Here is an 18,919-nt window from a genome sequence, read left to right as displayed (position 1 = left end):
AATTACTACCAAATCTACCGAAAAACATAGAAAATTCCTTACCAGTTCTTGAAAATATGCCAGAAATACAGTTTCAGTGACATCTTTTGGCATAACATTTTTCCGTGTCAGCCAGTCCAGATATATCTTGTATTCTTTTTGGTATACGGCTTCACTTTTCGATGGAATTAATGATTCTCTTGCTTGTTCAGCTTTTTTCAAAATATCCTCCATTATATTTGGGGTAGAAAACACGTTTTCACCGCAAACACAGCTTGATAACAAAGTTCTGTTTATAAACAAGTAACATAGCAACAACCTAGCAACAAGAAAACTCTACTATAATCAACGGTACCTGATTCAAATATACCGGGAAGGTAATGAATTGGTACATTTTTCCGTTTCAAAAATGAACAAAATTTTATTGAAATCGGTCAGAAATAAAATTATCTATGTACCACGGGAATTAATGAGCCTTAATAACCTCAGGCAATTGCTGTCCCTCGGGCCAGAGGCCCTCGGGACGCAAACTTTGCCATCGGTAATTAAGGCCCTCCTAATTCCCTTGATACATAAATAACTATTATTATACCATTTATAAAACCTCATATTAATGAGATTAGATGTAAGAAATGGATACATGCTTCGAGGAGAATGGATTTAATAGTGCAAAAAATAAATAAATATTCATATGTATGTTCTAAACATGAAATGAATAGTAAATTTTTCATAGTTAATTACCATTGATTAGAATGAGATATAACCTCAATCGTTTATTGAATTATATTCATTTATTGTATTTAATTAAATTTATTTCATTACGATCCATATTTGATTCATATTTCACTCGGAAATAAATCTGAAATTCATAATTATTTTAAATTTCTTTTATTACAGTTTGAATCTACCGCTACTCTTTTACTAGAGTATGTATACTAACATAATAATTCACTATTTTCCAGTTACTTTTAAATTAGCACAGTTGCAAATTTTAGTTTTGCTCAAGTTACATTTTGTTCTGTTAAAAATATTCTTTTTTTATTGAGCTTTACCATATGTTTATATGGGGATTAGACAGTGTTTGTCCCTACCGAACTACTAGCGCTGCTAGTGAGTGATTTTTCGTACTTCAGGAAAAAAGTTCATTAATTTTTATTTCTCCATCATTAAATAAAATATGGTCTTCTCCATATTTTAAATATTAGCTGATGATGGACCTATATAGGTTCGAAACATGTACTGATTGATGGTTTTACCGTAAAAATAAATTGTGGAGACGACCATGAGTTTTTATTCTTCACAAATCAACTGCACTCAACTTTGAGATATGATGGACTTCTACCAGAAGTCAAAAATATTGGCTTGGCCAATAATTTAAATGTCATCTGAGAGAGACATAAAAATTGATTACACACCAAATTCTCAATGTGATTCTCATTATTTAGGTAAATGTATCTTTTATATTATTCTTGCCATTAATATCTGTATTTTGAATTGTATAATCTATAATTCCATTTATCTTACTGCTTTTACTCATTTTCACGGGCACGAGTTTATTTGAGGCCTCGCTTTTCTATTTTTCAATCAATTTTAAAATTGTAACTATATGAATATTCACTATATTTAATGCTTGTACTATTATAAGAGAGATGATCCCGTGCAATAAATAAAACATATAATCTCCTCTGCAAATGTTGGGTGTTCTACAGGGTAGGGTGAAAATAATACTTCACAATTTACACAACACTAACACTTAACGCTAACAGTTGTTTCGATACACTGTGTCATCTTCAGATCGAGCTTTAAACTAACCTAGGTATATGATGTCATCCCCTTAAATACTAAAAGTTGCATTGGCAAGTAGAGAGAGGTATCAAGGTGCATTTAGGAAATTCATCCAATCATTCAGAACAATGTTATTTTTATGAGCAAGTTATTTTTTCATTTCTATAGATTTCAATACATTCAATTTTAGACTTCTTAGTTGAATGTGTGAAATTTCCGGATTTTGTGTGAAATTGTGAGCGTTTTCTATGAGATAATTGGCGTGATTGAAATCTTGTTTATTCAGTCTGTAACTTCTCAAATGCTCCTCGAATCTCTGGTTGAAAATACGACCAGTCTGGCCTATATATAAGGCATTTCAGTCGTGCCCTTGAGCTAGTAGATCCGAGATTTTTTCAATTTGGATAATGGGATGTGGGTAATATACGAAGGTCACGTGTTACATTAATGTGTTAAGATTTTGATGAATTATGAGAAGATGGACATATTTTATTCAAAAAAACATATATTTATTTTTTTATTTATAAACATATAATTGACCAGTAATAAGAATAGATCTGGTGTTATGGCCTACAAAGTATTCTTTGGTTAATATAATCTTGTAGTTATTTTTTAACAGTTTTTCAGCATTTCTTGTATTGTGATTATGTGTATCTCCTACTGTTTCCATGGTGATATTACATGAAATGTATTTATTCAAGATTCCATGTATAAGTTTAACGTGTTCAAGTGTAATGATTTTTTCTATTTTCATGAATCCCGTTATTTCATAAACAATGTTTGTTGAAGTTGGTCGATACAAGTTATACAGAGATTTTATTGATTTGTTATATACAGGATATATCCCTGAAAACATACAACATGTCCTTTTACCACAAAATCCAGTGTTATTTCTAATTCTGATATATAATTTTAAGAATATAATATCAATCACACACACAAATATCACATAATTAGGATTCAGTATTAATTTTTTTATATATCTGGTAAATGCCCGCCACAAAACAAATACTTTCCTGGCTAATACCACGCTGGACATTGAATATAAATCCGACAGATATGTTTTTATTTCTCAATACACTACTTTGAGCAGTATGAATTTTTTCGTGTTTTCAACTCTGAAATTACTTTTTGCCAGTATGAACTTATTCATTCAACTTCAAGTTGAATGCATGACTATGAATTTTTTCATGCAATTTCCACTTATTTTTTAGAACAAAAGATCTGGAGCAGATTTTACACTGAAATGGTTTTACACCAGTATGATTTTTTTTATGCCTTTTCAAAGAACCACAGTAATTGAATGATTTGGAGCAGATGTTACACTGAAACGGTTTCTCACCAGTATGAGTTTTTTCATGTCTTTTCAAATAACTACATTGACGGAATAATTTAGAGCAGATTTTACACTGAAATTGTTTTTCACCAGTATGAATATTTTCATGTCTTTTCAAATTACTACTGTAATTGAATGATTTGGAGCAGACGTTACACCGAAACGGTTTTTCGTCTGTATGAATTATTTCATGTCTTTTCAAATCACTACAACGAATGAATGATTTGGAGCAGATTTCACACTGAAATTGTTTTTCACCAGTATGATCATTTTTATGTCTTTTCAAAGAATCACAGTAATTGAATGATTTGGGGCATATGTTACACTGAAACGGTTTTTCACCAGTATGAATTTTTTCATGTATTTTCAAAGTATTACATTTTCAATTGAATGAGTCCGTTCCTAGAATGTGAAAATATTAGTTAATATATGAAAAGACACTAGAATTTAAATCAGTGGTGTATATAAGAAGCATATACTAGGTAGCATTCACTGTGTAATAAACACATTCAGTGAAACATGTGACGGATTTCGTAAACTATTCTGTGAAAATCTCACTTAAGGTGTTACTTGTTTGTTACTACTTTTTTGAAAATATATGTTTTCTGGCACCCATTGATATTTTTGTTTCTTTCTTCTCAAACCTTCAGTAAAATGAATATTACCTGAAGTAAGTTGTTTCAAATCCAGAGATTTGATCCAGATTTAAAAAAATTTGGTGGTGAAATCTTCTGAGCTATTTTGTTTGGCATTTTGTATCCGTGTTCTGTGAAAAATGTATTGAATTTGTTTGATTTAGTCTTATTTTCTTTCATGTGCAAATTGTGATCATCAACAATTATTGTATTTCCAATGTGTTAATTTTTTTTTGTTTTTTCAAAATGCATCATTTATTAGGTACATTCCCGAGTTTTTTGTAGTCGCCATTTGCCTCTTCAATTTTTTTCTGATAGTATTCATTTTCAGTTTTTCTAATTGATTATTCAGGTCTATTTCTGTGGTTTTTACATTTGACCTCTGAATCTTGTATTTTTTAATCAGTTGATGTTTAAGATGATCTCTTTGTTTGATTGATTTAATTGTTCCATAGGTGATCCATGGTTTGATTTTCTTTATATTATGTATTGGTGGTTTTTTTAATTTAAATTGCATTATATGTTAGTTTTTAGTTTGCCAATAAAACAGTGGTAAGTTTACTGCGGATTGTTTGTATTGTAAACATTCTCCCAATTTTCAGTGCAAGGAGACGCAGATATGTAAATAAATACGTAACAGAGATTCGTCTTGCAGTTGTTTGACGTTTATTCAAGTTAGCATCTTCAGGGGATAATTTATTTTAGACTGAAATGGTTTCTTCCCAATATGAAGTTTTTCATTTCTCAACTCTCAACTTTGAGCAGTTCTGACATCAGTTAGTTCTTACATTTGCAGTCTCACCAGTATGAATTTGTTCATGTCTTTTGAATATATCATTTCTAGAAAATGATTTTGAACATATTTTACAGTGAAATGGTTTTTGGCCAATATGAATTTTTTCATGTTTTTTTAAATGAATTTTTTGAATGAAAGATTTAGAGCAGATTCTACACAGAAATGGTTTTTCACCACTATGAATCTTTTCATGCCTTTTCAAAGTATCACACCGAGTGAATGATTTGGAGCAGATGTTACACTGGAACGATTTTTCAGCAGTATGCATTTTTTCATGTGTTTTCAAAGTACCACAGTATGTGAATGATTTGGGGCAGAAATTACATTGAAACGGTTTATATTCAGTGTGAATTTTTTTGTGTAAATTCAAAGTACCACAACGATAGAATGATTTAGAACAGATATTACATTCAAATGGTTTTTCGCCAGTATGAATCCTTTCATGTACTTTCAAATCATCACTTTGAATGAATGATTTAGAGCAGATTTTACACAGAAATGGTCTTTCACCAGTATGAATTTTATCATGTCTTTTCAATTTATCACTGCGACTGAATGATTTGGAGCAGATTTTACACTGAAACAATTTTTTGTCAGTGTGAATTGTTTCATGCAATTTCAAATAATTTTTCAATGTGAATGATTTAGAGCAAATTTTACAGTGAAATGGTCTTTCGCCAGTATGAACTTTTTCATGTCTTTTCAAATTACTATTCAGACTAAAAGATTTAGAGCAGATTTTACACTGATACAGTTTTTCACTAGTATGAATTTTTTCACTAGTATGAATTTTTTCATGTAGTTTCAAATAATTTTTTTGAATGAAAGATTTGGAGCAGATTTTACACTGAAACGGTTTTTCGCCAGAATGAATTTTTTCATGTTGTTTCAAATGAAATTTTTGAATGAAAGATTTAGAGCAGATTTTACACTGAAACGGTTTTATGCCAGTGTGAATTTTTTCATGTTTTTTCAATACACTACTTAAAAAAAATGATTTAGAGCAGATTTTACACTGAAACTGTCTTTCGCCAGTGTGAATTTTTTCATGGTTTTTCAAAGTATTACACCAAAGGAATGATTTAAAGCAGATTTTACACTGAAACGGTTTTTCGCCAGTATGAGTTCTTTCATGTCCTTTCAAATCGCTAAACCGAATGAATGATTTAGAGCAGATTTTACAATGGAACGGTTTTTCGCCTGTATGGATTTTTTCATGACTTTTCAATACACTATTCACAACAAATGATTTAGAGCAGATTTTACACTGAAACTGTCTTTCGCCAGTGTGAATTTTTTCATGGTTTTTCAAAGTATCACACCGAGGAAATGATTTAAAGCAGATTTTACACTGAAACGGTTTTTCGCCAGTATGAGTTCTTTCATGTCCTTTCAAATCGCTAAAACGAATGAATGATTTAGAGCAGTTTTTACAATGGAACGGTTTTTCGTCTGTATGAATTTTTTCATGACTTTTCAAATTAACATACCGAGAGAATGATTTAGAACAGACTTTACACAGAAATGATTTTTTGTTAGTAAGAATTTTTTCACCCAATTTTAAGCTACTTTTGCAAATTATATGTGGGATCTTCCCTGTACGCTTATTTTCAACACATTTCACATCAGATCTTTCATTCAAATTTTTTGACCGGTCTTCATTTTCCTCATGAGTTCTACTATCTATAATCGAATTTGAATTGTGTCCAGAACTAAGTATTTCGGTAATTTCCTCTGTTTCAGGTAAAATTTTTTGTTCAACAACACGAACACTTTCGATAGCACAATCTTTCTCACTTGACATTGATGACATATTTTCATTGATTATCTCCTTTTCCTTCACAACAATTGTTTCTTCTTGGGTTCTAAAAAGAGAGGTTCCAAAATCTGTAAAAAATAATTTCATGAATAAAGAATAAGAGCAATTTAATTCAGTACACAGTTACATTTATGATAGAGGTCAAGAGAAACGTATCATTTTCAAAACAAAAAATCCAAGAGAAATAAGATTTTTTAGTTGATTTGCCTCAGAATTCAACATTTACAAATATTTTGACCCGTATTGATAATAAGTCTCTTCCCAAACCTTTAATATATTTATAACATCTTAGAAAAATTAGCAACCATTCATTCAAATTGCAATAAGAATTATTTTTAAGGGAGCTTATTACTGTCTTAGCTTTGAACACATATTATGCTATCAATTGAATCTCATCTGAGATATGCCATACCTTTCTGGGGGGTATGTACCTCCAGTCTGCTAGATTCGGTACTTAAAATGCAAAAGAGAGCCAATAGATATGTGTTCAAACTAAGAGAAAAAAATATTGACAGTTGTGGCTCTTTTTGTTATGGAAACAGTGTGTCTTATACACAAACATAGTTCAAAATTTGAAAATATTTCTTCTTGTCATAATACTCGCCAAAAATCTAAAAATAACTTAAAATTATTTTTTCCTTGGTAAAAGAGTCAATTTTCTATAATGGCGTCTCATTCTAAAGAGAGCCACTTAAGTATTGAAGGCTTTAGAAAATACACAAAAAATTATCTCGTGAGCAGACCCTATTATAGTTTGCAAGAAATTTCTAATGACAACTTTCAATGAAAAATGTGAACTGTCTATTCTTTTATTGCCGTTATTGTATAGGACACTCGCTTAGAGTGATAACTTTTGACTCTCTCTCCCAAACCTTTAGTAAAGTAAATGTTACCTGAAGTAAGTGGTTTCAAATCCAGAGTCATATCTTCGCCTTGCATAGCATTAGCCCCGTTCTGGCATTGGCAGTTACAACAGAACTTCGAATGATCTGGGCTGAAGAAATCGGTTGGACTAAACAAACCTCCTCCACACACCTGACAATGTGAGGCTTCCTTAACTTCTTCCAAGTACCTTTCACATTTCAAATCATGATTAACAACATCAATGACATCTTCACTTTTGACTTGATTAGGCTCTGATTCATACTTTGAGATAATCATTCCGACTGCATTACATTCCTCCTCCTCTTTGATTAGTCTTCCACAATTATCAGTACTCATTATCTAGTTCAATTTTCAAGAAAGATGGCGGGTCAATGTATATTTCTTTGTCACTATTTACCTTTGGGTAACTTTTCTCACAATCTAAAGAATTAACTGTATACTTGTGCTAATACACCGTAAAGGTAAACACGAATAAAACAAAGGTACAATCAATGAATGGTGTACCCTTAAGAGTATTTAGTATTTCTTTCCAATCGAAAATGATGTGGCGTGTTGCGTGTTATAATACGCGTATACGCTGTATCGTCTTGCAACAGTGTTACCAAAACGGAATCGTCAAAATACTCACTAGGACAGAGAAACATCCTCATTCATTTTACCCGCCTCACATTGTGATTTTTTCGAAAATATTTTTCATCAAAATTAATATGAAAACATTCAATACAGCAGGGATCAGCTCAGAATAATTACAGGGTTACTAACCGGTCATTGTCCGCTTAGAGGACACCTGAATAAAATGGGGCTGAACAACGGAGACCTCAGCTGCAGATTATGCAACGAAGGGGGATACAAAAACCATGAGCAAAAAATACAGTGTATACTAAAGCACACTGTGTTTCTTTTCAATCGAATATGAAGCGTGTCATAGGCACCGTATCGTGTAACGTATAAGAAACAGTGTTACCAAAACGAAATTGTCAAAATACTCACTAGGACAGAGAAATATCCTCACACGTTTTACCGGCCTTCATTCAAAATTCCTCACAAAAACCTCACACGGCAATTTTTTTCGAAGTCTTATCAAATTTATTATGAAAACATCAATGATTTTGAATCTTAATAAATGAAACAGAAAAAAGACCATTTTCATAAATACATGAAGCTTATGAAATAACAGTTTTTGAAATACGGAAAAAAAGGGAACTCTTGATTTTAAAGTGAAAATATATAAGTATATTTTCCATATTTAGGATATATTCAAGCATGTCAAGTGTAGAACTTACTGAAAACCGCCTCGACCGAAGAGTTTATAGACAATAGTTTATAGACGATAGTTTATAAACAAATAATATTTGTGGTTGTTAGTAATTGAAAATATTGAAATATTAAAAAAAATTGAAATATTCAAAATAAAAAAACTGTCTTCTTCTCTCTTGGTTTATTGAATCTACCAATAGGACGTATTTTTATTTCCAATTTTGTATTTCCCAAGATTACCCACATCTACAAAATCCATCAGGAAAATCCCATAAAAGACATAATTATTCATTATTTCTTTTTTATTTAATTCGAAAGGGTTATAATTGTAGGTATTAGAAACTAATTTTCCTCGGATTCCCAACATTAAAACCAATACTCACAAGAGTATAATATCCTCACAATGTGAAGGATTTCTCAGATATTGGTAACACCGATGAAACAAAAAGAAACAGATGTTTAGCAGTTCCATATATATATATACCGTGCGTTCCACTAAGCGTTCACAACGATCAAAATACTCCTGTGCCGTTCCACATAACGACCGCGGTCGTTGTATTCGCCTCGAAAACGTCACTCATGACGTCATTACTTTCGCTCACAACGATCCATCTAGAGGTGGGTTACGTTTCTCAATAAATGACTATGAATTTTTTCATGCAATTTCAAATTATTTCTCGGAATGAATGACTTAGAGAGCAGATTTTACATTGAAATGGTCTTTCATCAGTATAAATTTCGTCGTGATTCTTCAGTTTTTCATTTCTAATTAATAATTAGTCATTGTAATTGTAATTTGTTGAGTTTGTGAAAATGAATGTAAAATAAGAAAGTATTCAGAAATACGAGTTAGCTTTAATCCGAATAAAAAAATACATAGAAACTAAATTACAAAAATGATATACACCAAAAATCAAATGGCGCAGTCAGCTGAAATAGTTTTTTGTCAGTACAATTTTTTTTTCAAGCAAATTAAAGAAACTTCTTTGATGAATGAATCAGAGTGGATTTTACAGAAAAATGATTTTGCCAGTATGAATTTTCCCTGTTTCTTCAACTCACTACTTCCACTGAATGATCTAGAACAAATTTCACACTTGGTTTTTCGCCAGCATGAATTTTTTCATGTCTTTTCGATTTACCACACATACATTGACTGAATGATTTAGAGCAGATTTTACACTGAACTAGTTTCCCGCCTGTATGAATTTTTTCATGGCTTTTCAAATTACAAAAGTTACGAAACGATATGGAACAGACTCCGCACTGAAACGTTTTTTCGATAGTATGCATTTTTTCATGCAATTTCAAATAACTACTTCGAACGAATGATTTACAGCACATTTTACACTGAAATAGTTTTTCGTCAGCATGAATCTTTTCATGTGTTTTCAAATCGGTGCTTTCAATGAATGATTTAGAGCAGGCATTACACCTGAATGAATGAATTTTTTTGTGTCTTCTCAAATTACTAGCATCATTGAATGATTTAGAACAGATTTTACACTGAAATGGCCTTTCACCAGTATGAATTTTTTCATGATTTTTGAATAGATCACTTCTAGAAAATGATTTCAAACAGATTTTACAGTGAAATGGTTTTTCGCCAGTATGAATTTTTTCGTGTATTTTCAAATTACCCCTTTCACTGAATGACTTTGAGCAGATGTTACATTGAAATGGTTTTTGCCCGCTATGAATTTTTTCATGCTTCTTCAACCTACATCTGTGGTTGAATGACTTGAAGCAAAATTGACACTGATGAAGTTGTATCTTCTCTGTATGATTATTTTCAAAAGATTCCACATCAGTTCCTCCATTCAAATTTTTTGAACAAACTCCAGTACTCTCGGCAAATGAATTCAAATAGTATCCCGAGTCGAATATTTCATTATTCTCCTCCGTCTTACATGGCATTTCGTATTCAGCTTCAACAGTAAATTCTTTTTCACGAGACGTTAAGGACACATTTCCATTGATAAAATCCTTCTCTTTGCCAGCGATTTTTTCTTCCTGGGTTTCAAATACAGACGTTCCAAAATCTGCAAAAAAATAGTCTCATGAAGAGAGAAGAACAACTTCCACCACTCGGATACAAAGTTTTTTATAATAATAATATTTATTCATGGAGTATGTTGAGGAAACAAGTAGAACCCAATTTTTAAAAAAATGTGGGAATCCTACAGAAAACGTATTCCATAATAAACAAAGATGTGTAGATCATCCTAAGAAGTAACTTTCAGATACAAACTAGAAGAAAAAGCCCTCTTGAATCAGCTACATTCATATAAACATTGAATTACAAAAAAAAAATTCTTTTGAAACTACTGCTTTTATATGAACATTGAATATTGCAAAAAACACTTTTTCCTATTCAGTTTGTACTCACTCCAAACATTCGTTATAGAATTCAATCAGATATTATTCACAGGATTGTTACACAACATAGTATATGAAAGAGGTAAAATTCCATTTACATAAAACATTGTCATCAATGTTTCAGAATAAGACACTTGGTTTATTGCCTCTTTAGCACCAATGTGGGTGACATTACAAGATGAAGCCCTCAATTAATTCATAACATTACGACTTATGTCACGACCGAGTTAAATCTACTTGTGTCATTGAAAACATTCATTCCCTCATTTGAATGGGAGAGATGACTCTCCCAGCAACCACACAAGGTTTTGGTAAATCTTTGCCGGAAATCAACTACTTTCCCGGCTAATACCACAATTGACACTAAATTAAATCTGACAGCCTCCATTATGGCTTACTTTTCAATAATTATTTCAAGGAATAAATATATTGAAAGGTTTGTAAGAACCCCAGTTTTCCATCCAATAATGAATATTGAGATTTTACAATTATTAATTAGTTATTGACTCAAATAGTTTCCCCTAAGGATTTGGAAAAATGTATTGTTGAAAATATATTTTTATTGCATTCATTGAAATTTTGGGTCCACACTTCTCAAACTTTTATTAAAAGAAACATGTTACCTGAGCCAAAGCCAAATGGTTTCACATCCATTGTATTTTCACATTGCATGACATTAGACTCATTCTGGCATTGACAAATACAACTGAATTTCAAATCATCAGGGCTGAAGAAATCTGTTGGATAAAGCAAACGTCCTCCACACACCTCACAATATGAGCCTTCTTTTAGTTCATCCAAGTATTTTTCAGATTTCATTTCATAATTATTAAATTCAGTGACATCTTCTTCACTTTTGATTTGTTCTGGCTCAAATTCATTTTTTGGGATATTCATTTTGAATGCATCACTTTCTCCAAAGTAGATATGGTTATCATTATCCACAGATTCCACCTCCTTTTTGATTAACCTTCCACATTCACTAGCAGCCATCATCTAATTGTACTGTACTGTACTGTAAGTACAGTTCCAGATTCTGTGCTATATATACTACGATTAATAATATTTAATTTGCAAATGTCGGTATGTTCAGTAACAAAGTACCATTATTGACGTTATAATTTGGACCAGCCTTTGAGGAGAGAACATTGACTCCACAACTAAAAAAAGATAACAAGATTAACGTCTTGGCATTTACGTCACTCATACACTTACTGTCAGATGCGTTACGATGTTCTACGTGTTACATATTTCCATCTGAAAATTTTTGGATTTGATTCGTCAAGTAATGCCCTACAATTTCCTTCAAATGCACAATGCTAAGTGTTGCTAGGAGATCTTTTGTTTAGAAAATTTAAAAAAGAATCAATAAAAAACTTCATTAAAAAACGTCTTCAAAAGTAGTTTGAAAACTACAACTGGTGACCCTCAAGAAGTGAATAGTTTGATAAAACCATGGTTAAGTTACTTCAAAATTTTTCACGAGAGCAGTTAGTTAACCTACTTGAATATTTTAATGTTAATGCTGGTGGAACTGTTCTTCATGGAGAAATTTGAGAAGGCAATCGACGCTTTTGATTTCAAACCAATTATTTGGTTACGATACGTGGATACGACACCTTCGTTATCGTGTTGTGATCTTCGTTCGGGTTTGAAGGCCGTCGTGGTCTGGAACTGTATCCTAACGTTTCGACAGCACGAGTAGCTGGCTTCTTCAGAGGTCTTCCTCCTAATGGTTCACCGATGACTCGTGATTTACCTGCACGTCGTTTTGATTTCAATCAAGTTGGAGCCTGGCTCCCTTACCCCTTGGACAACGATTATGGACATACAGGATTGCTTACTTACATATATCGCCACGTTAAACAAGCACTGGTGACACAGGTAGCCCGCCTTTCTAGTTGATGCGTTGTTATTGGCCAAAATGTTATTACGTGTTACATTGCGTTGCACTGCTGCCACCTTAGTAACTTTTAGTATGGGATTCCAAATCCGGTTAAGCGTTATTGCCTCCTCTTTTCTGTTGTAGTTTTCTGTATTTTTATGGATTTCTATGGCTTCCTGTACAAGCCGACTATGGTATCTGTTGGAAATGAAAATTGTTCGTCCTCTATACAGACTTTCATCGGAACGGTTGTCGTGTGAATGCGTTGTTATGACAGAGACTTTTTAGAATCGTTGTAATTAATTTTTGAATTGTCAAGTTATTATCATAGAATAACTTTTTTCGATATCAAGTGCCCTAACACCAAACTGATATTTTTGCACTCGACGCGCGTTTCGCCAACAAAGTTAGCATCCTCAGGAGAAGAAAATTATTATTATTAATTATATTATTGTTATAAATTAAGTTGTTATCAGAAAAGTTGATAAATAGTAATTTTGTATTCGTATTACACCAAGTTTTTCCCATTTCTTACATTAATGGCGACCGTGACAGGACATACAATGGGAGATTTGATACAAAAAGATAAGGGTTTACCTCAGTCGAATGCTTGAAAAGGACGTGCAAGATCTCAAAATTATTCTGAGCGAAGTTGGATTGCAGAAAGGAGACCTTGCAGCGTTATTGAATCAAATGGAAGATAGGGGCCAAAGGGTTATATTGCGTTAGATGAACAAATTTTACCAAAACTAGTCGGAGCAAACGCCGGCGATGAAGAAATTGAAGAGGAGTTATCATCGTCAGAATATTACCGTACCGAGTACATCAGAAGCAAGTCGAAAGCTTATTTCGTACTGAACGAACAGAATAAGTCGACAGGTTCATCAAGTATTAACGAAGAATTAGCACCAAAGCGGAATTTTCAACTTCCTAGGTTGGAACTGAAGAAATTTAATGACGAGGTTAAGAATGGGATAGGCTTCGGGGGCCAGTTCAATAAGAGTCATGTTGATGAAGAAATTGCCAAAGAAGATAAGTTCCAATACTTATTGCAATCAATGGAACCAGATTCAAAGGCGCAAGAATTGGTCGAAAGCTATCCACCGTCAGGAGCTAATTACGACAAAGCTGTCGAGCAATGAAATACCTGATTTAGATACAATCGATAAAAAATATTTAATAAAAAGGCAGAGATACCTTCAACGATTGAGAGAAAACTAGAGAATACGCTTCAGGAATGAATATCTGGAAGATTTAGTGAATTCGGGTTCGCGAGAACAGCCATCTATTCAAGTGGGTGATGTTGTATTGCTAGAAGTAGATAATAAGAAGAGGATGGATTGGCCATTAGCAAGAATTTTGGAGATTTTCCCAAGTAGAGATAATATAACAAGAGTAGAACGAATAAAGGCGAACTAATTCGTCCACTACAAAGATAAATTCCCTTAGAACTATCTACAGATGAAAGCAGCAAGTTATCTAAACGAAATGAGGAAATACTATCAACGTCCGGGAAACATGAAGAAGATCAGTCTACTGAAAGAAATACCGAAGAAGAAGAAAAGAAATCAGGAGGAAGAGAGAAAATGTTCAGAATAATCCACTTTAGTGTGGGCTCCACCTGTAGTAGCAACATGATCCTGGTACTCCTGGCTGGATATCCCTGGCAGCTGAAGCCAGTAATGGAAAAAGAAGAAGAACGAAAAGTGGAAGAAGAGTGAAGAGTCCAAACTGTTTCAAATTCTAATTTTTTGTTTTGCAAATTAATTTGCAAAAAGTGGGAGAATGTTGGAAATGAAAATTGTTCGTCCTCTATACAGACTTTCATCGGAACGGTTGTCATGTGAATGAGTTGTTATGACAGATACTTTTTAGAATCGTTGTAATTAATTTTTGAATTGTCAAGTTAGTATCAGAAAAGTTAATAAATAGTATATTTTGCATTCGTATTACACTCAAGTTTTTCCCATTTCTTACAGTATCCATGATCGGGTGCAAGTAGTTTCACATCTTCAAACAGTTTCGTATGATCTCCTTCACTAAACGCGTGATCCGCTACTACCGATTTTTCTGTAGATTAGGTCAAATAGAAAAATCGGCAGTAGCGGAACACGCGTTTAGTGAAGGAGATCACACGGTACTGTTTGTACTATATTTTGAGTTTTGCTGCGAGTATCATAGCTGTGTTCTGTTTGTTGCAGAATATGTTTATTTTTGTAGGTATATATTTATGCACATATTTTTTCCGAACTTCTAAAATTTTTGTTACATTGAATAAATCATTTGTTGGGTATGTATTTTTTTGTTACAAATTATTTTTAATATCTTCCTTTGAAGAACTTCCAGTTTTTTCAGATGTACAGATGCTACTGCGCCCCAGGTGAGTTATATCTAGAATTTTCTTCAGGTATTTGAATAATAAGAGTCTGATAGTTTTCGTTACTTGGTTTATGTGGCAATTCCATCGCATGTGTGAATCGAGAGTTGGAAGATGACACTTGTAGCTCGTGAAAGGAATGAAATGAGTTTTGTTGTAATTTATAGTCAGTTTTTTATGTTCAAACTAATCGCTGATATAGTAAGATCTTTTTCTGTTTTTCTTTTCAGCTCATCCCACGTATCGGCAGCATATAAAATAACTGACCAGCTATTTTAATTGAGAAGAGATCATTCATATATATAGAAAACAATAATGGACCAAGGACAGTACCTTGGGGTATGTCATTGAGAACCTTGGACTTGTAGATCATTCAGATGCACTTTAGGTTACAAATTGCGCTTTTATACACCAGGAAACCTCGAAATACACGGAAGACATACAAAACAGTCGACTGATGAAAAATGACTCAACATATTTATGACTTATTTGAAGGAAAAGTTATATGTAATGATTTATTGTCTCAAATTAGTTTCTCTGTTCTTCATTTTAATTCTGGATACTGCATAACATTTTTATTGTGGTTAGGATAGGACAAATGTTCTACGAAGGTCACCGGTATAGTAATGTGTCAAAATTTTAATCAAATATGCTGCGACTAATATTTTATGTTAAAAAAAATATATTTACAGAATGTATTTCTGAATACATAAAACATGTCAATTTCACCACAAACCTATAAGTACAGTGTAATTTATAATTCCGATACATAATTTTAAGATATAATGTCACTCACAAAGATTACATAAATCTTTGGTTACAATCTCCAAACATTGCAACTGCGTTAGTCAAAATACTCTTCTTGACTTAACAAATAATTCAGAATTCATTTTTTTTACGTACATTGCACTTTTTTCCAGAACTGCTATTATGCATATTTATCATCAAATAAACTAGTAATCAATTTTGAAAAATATACATTTCGAAATTAAATCTCGAAACATTCATCTCTCCCAAAGTACCTACACAGTGGATTCTGATAAGTGCCTGCCAGAATACAACTACTTTCTTGGCTAATACCACGCTGGAAATTGAAGTATATCCGACAGATACGATTTTAAATTGTCAATAACCTACTTTGAGTGAATGACTTTGAGCAGTATGAATTTTTTCTTGTTTTTACACTGGAATGATTTTTCGCCAGTATGAATTTGTTTATTCAATTTCAAGTTACGTCTCTCAATGAATGACTTTATGAATTTTTTCATGCCATTTGCAATTTTTTTGAAAAAAAAGTTATGGAGCAGATTTAACCCTGAAACGGTTTTACACCAGTATGAATTTTTTCATGTGTTTTCAAATGAATTTTTTGAATGAAAGATTTAGAGCATATGTTACACTGGAACGGTTTTTCAGCTGTATGAATTTTTACATGTCTTTTCAAATTACCACAGAGACTGAATGATTTGGAGCAGATTTTACACTGAAACGATTTCTCACCTGTATGAATTGTTTCGTGTCTTTTCAAATCGTGACTTTTAATGAATGATTTGGAGCAGATTTTACAGTGAAACAGTTTTTCGCCAGAGTGAATTTTTTCATGTTGTTTCAAATTACTACATAGACGAAATGATTTAGAGCAGATTTTACACTGAAACAGTTTTTCTCCTGTATGACATTTTTTATGTCTTTTCAAAATACCCCAGAGTCTGAATGATTTGGAGCAGATGTTACACTGAAATGGATTAAGTGGTTTCTCACCAATATGAGTTTTTTCATGTTTTTTCAAATTGCCACTTTGACTGAAAGATTTCAAACAGATTTTACAGTGAAATGGTTTTTCGCCAGTATGAATTTTTTCGTGTATTTTCAAATTACCCCTTTCACTGAATGACTTTGAGCAGACGTTACATTGAAATGGTTTTTGCCCGCTATGAATTTTTTCATGCTTCTTCAACCTGCATCTGTGGTTGAATGACTTGGAGCAAAATTGACACTGATGAAGTCGTATCTTCTCTGTATGATTCTTTTCAACAGATCCCACATCAGTTGTTCCATTCAAATTTTTTGAACAAACTCCAGTTTCCCCATGAAATCTATTCTCGGCAAATGAATTCAAATTGTATCCCGAGCCTAATATTTCATTAATCTCCTCCGTCTTACATGACATTTCGTGTTCAGCTAAATGGTCACCTTCAACAGTAAATTCTTTTTCACAAGACGTTAATGACACATTTCCATTGATTAAATCCTTCTCCTTTCCAGCGATTTTTTCTTCCTCCGTTTCAAATACAGACGTTCCAAAATCTGCACAAAAAAATAGTTTCATGAAGAGAGAACAACTTCCACCACTCAGATACAAAGTTTTTCTTATGATAATAATATTTATTCATGGAGTCACAAGTGGTGTGTTACAGAAATCAATTGTATGTTGAGGAAACAAGTAGAACCGAATTTATAAAAAAAATGTGAGGAGCCTACAAAGAATTTATTCCATAATAAACAAAGATGTGTAGATCATCCAAAGAAGTAACTTTCAAATACAAACTAGATGAAAAAGCTCTCTTGAAACAGCTACTTCCATATAAACATTGAACATTACAAAAAAACCTTTTTCCTATTCAGTTCATTAATTGTAGAATTGAATCAGATATTATTCACAGGATTGTTACACAATATAGTATATGAAAGAGGTGAAATTTCATTTACATAAAACACTGTAATCTTCAAGGGCGGACATCGATGTTTCAGAATAAGACACTTGGCTTATTATCTGTTCAGTACCAATGTGGGTGACATTACAAGATGAAGCCCTCAATTAATTCATAACATTACGACTTATGTCACCACTGAGTTAAATCTACTCATGTCATTGACGATATTCATTCACTCATTTGAATGGGGGAGATGACTCTGCCAACATACCTACCACACTAGGTTCTGGTGAATTTCTGCTGGAAATCATCTACTTTTTCGGCTAATGCCACAATTGACAATAAATTAAATCTGACAGCCTTGATTATGGCTTACTTTTTAATAATTATTTCAAGGAATAAATATATTGAAAGGTTTGTAAGAACCCCAGTTTGATAGCTCAAATAGTTTTCCCCAAGAATTTGGAAAAGTTTATTGCTGAAAATATATTTATATGGCATTCATTGAAATTTTGCGTTCATTCTTCTCAAACTTTCATTAAAAGAAACATGTTACCTGAGCCAAAGCTAAATGGTTTCACATCCATTGTATTTTCACGTTGCATGGCATTAGACTCATTCTGGTATTGACAATTACAACTGAATTTCAAATTATCAGGGCTGAAGAAATCTGTTGAATAAAGCAATCGTCCTCCACACATTTCACAATATGAGCCTTCTTTTACTTCTTCCAAGCATTTTTCAGATTTCATTTCATAATTAACAAATTCAGTGACATCTTCTTCACTTTTGATTTGTTCTGGCTCAAATTCATTTTTTGGGATACTCATTTTGAATGCATCACTTTCTCCAAAGTAGATATGGTTATCATCATCCACAGATTCCACCTCCTTTTTGATTAACCTTCCATATTCACTAGCAGCCATTATTTAATTGTACTGTAGGCACAGTTCCAGATTCTATGCTATAGGCTATAATTAATAATATTTAATTTGCTAATGTCGGTATGTTTAGTCACAGCATATCCTGTGGTTTAGTATAGTAAGTACAATAATTGACGTAATAATATGGACTAGCTTTTGAGGAGAGAACATTGACTCCACAACTAAAAAAAGATGACAAGATTAACGTC

General features: G+C 32.5%; 3 protein-coding genes and 1 long non-coding RNA gene across 5 annotated transcripts; 1 reads left to right on the top strand and 3 right to left on the bottom strand.

Moving 5' to 3' along the window:
- Positions 1-3,356: 3,356 nt before the first annotated feature.
- Positions 3,357-7,843, bottom strand: LOC111514268 (uncharacterized). 2 transcript variants are annotated; one of them, XM_074181252.1, is made up of 2 exons: positions 7,244-7,843; positions 3,357-3,765 (listed from the first exon to the last, which is right to left on the bottom strand). In XM_074181252.1, exons 1-2 carry the CDS (start codon positions 7,569-7,571, stop codon positions 3,659-3,661), a joined length of 435 nt encoding a protein of 144 aa, XP_074037353.1. In that variant the 5' UTR covers positions 7,572-7,843; the 3' UTR covers positions 3,357-3,658. The 2 variants fall into 2 exon arrangements, with proteins under 2 accessions (XP_074037353.1, XP_023026275.2); XM_023170507.2 differs by lacking the exon at positions 3,357-3,765 and adding an exon at positions 4,289-6,418 and having other exon boundaries at positions 7,244-7,838.
- Positions 7,844-9,333: 1,490 nt separating this feature from the next.
- Positions 9,334-12,731, bottom strand: LOC141485143 (uncharacterized). The gene is made up of 3 exons (XM_074181259.1): positions 12,087-12,731; positions 11,495-12,031; positions 9,334-10,534 (listed from the first exon to the last, which is right to left on the bottom strand). Exons 2-3 carry the CDS (start codon positions 11,865-11,867, stop codon positions 9,546-9,548), a joined length of 1,362 nt encoding a protein of 453 aa, XP_074037360.1. The 5' UTR covers positions 11,868-12,031; positions 12,087-12,731; the 3' UTR covers positions 9,334-9,545.
- A 124-nt stretch (positions 12,732-12,855) lies between these two features.
- On the top strand, positions 12,856-17,109 carry LOC141485146 (uncharacterized). Its single transcript, XR_012467040.1, has 2 exons — positions 12,856-14,972; positions 15,112-17,109. It is a non-coding gene; the product is annotated as an uncharacterized lncRNA (long non-coding RNA).
- On the bottom strand, positions 15,753-18,823 carry LOC111514271 (uncharacterized). The gene is made up of 2 exons (XM_023170509.2): positions 18,344-18,823; positions 15,753-17,440 (listed from the first exon to the last, which is right to left on the bottom strand). The coding sequence occupies exons 1-2, from the start codon at positions 18,711-18,713 to the stop codon at positions 16,443-16,445; spliced, it is 1,368 nt and encodes a 455-aa protein (XP_023026277.1). The 5' UTR covers positions 18,714-18,823; the 3' UTR covers positions 15,753-16,442.
- Between the last annotated feature and the right edge of the window lie 96 nt (positions 18,824-18,919).

This window comes from Leptinotarsa decemlineata, unplaced genomic scaffold (assembly GCF_025532065.1).
Source record: "Leptinotarsa decemlineata unplaced genomic scaffold, Ldec_3_MD MMD2_tig00026307_RagTag_RagTag, whole genome shotgun sequence".
Taxonomy (NCBI): domain Eukaryota; kingdom Metazoa; phylum Arthropoda; class Insecta; order Coleoptera; family Chrysomelidae; genus Leptinotarsa; species Leptinotarsa decemlineata.
Note: the sequence above shows the minus strand (reverse complement) of the source record. Positions and strands in the feature narration are given on the sequence as shown.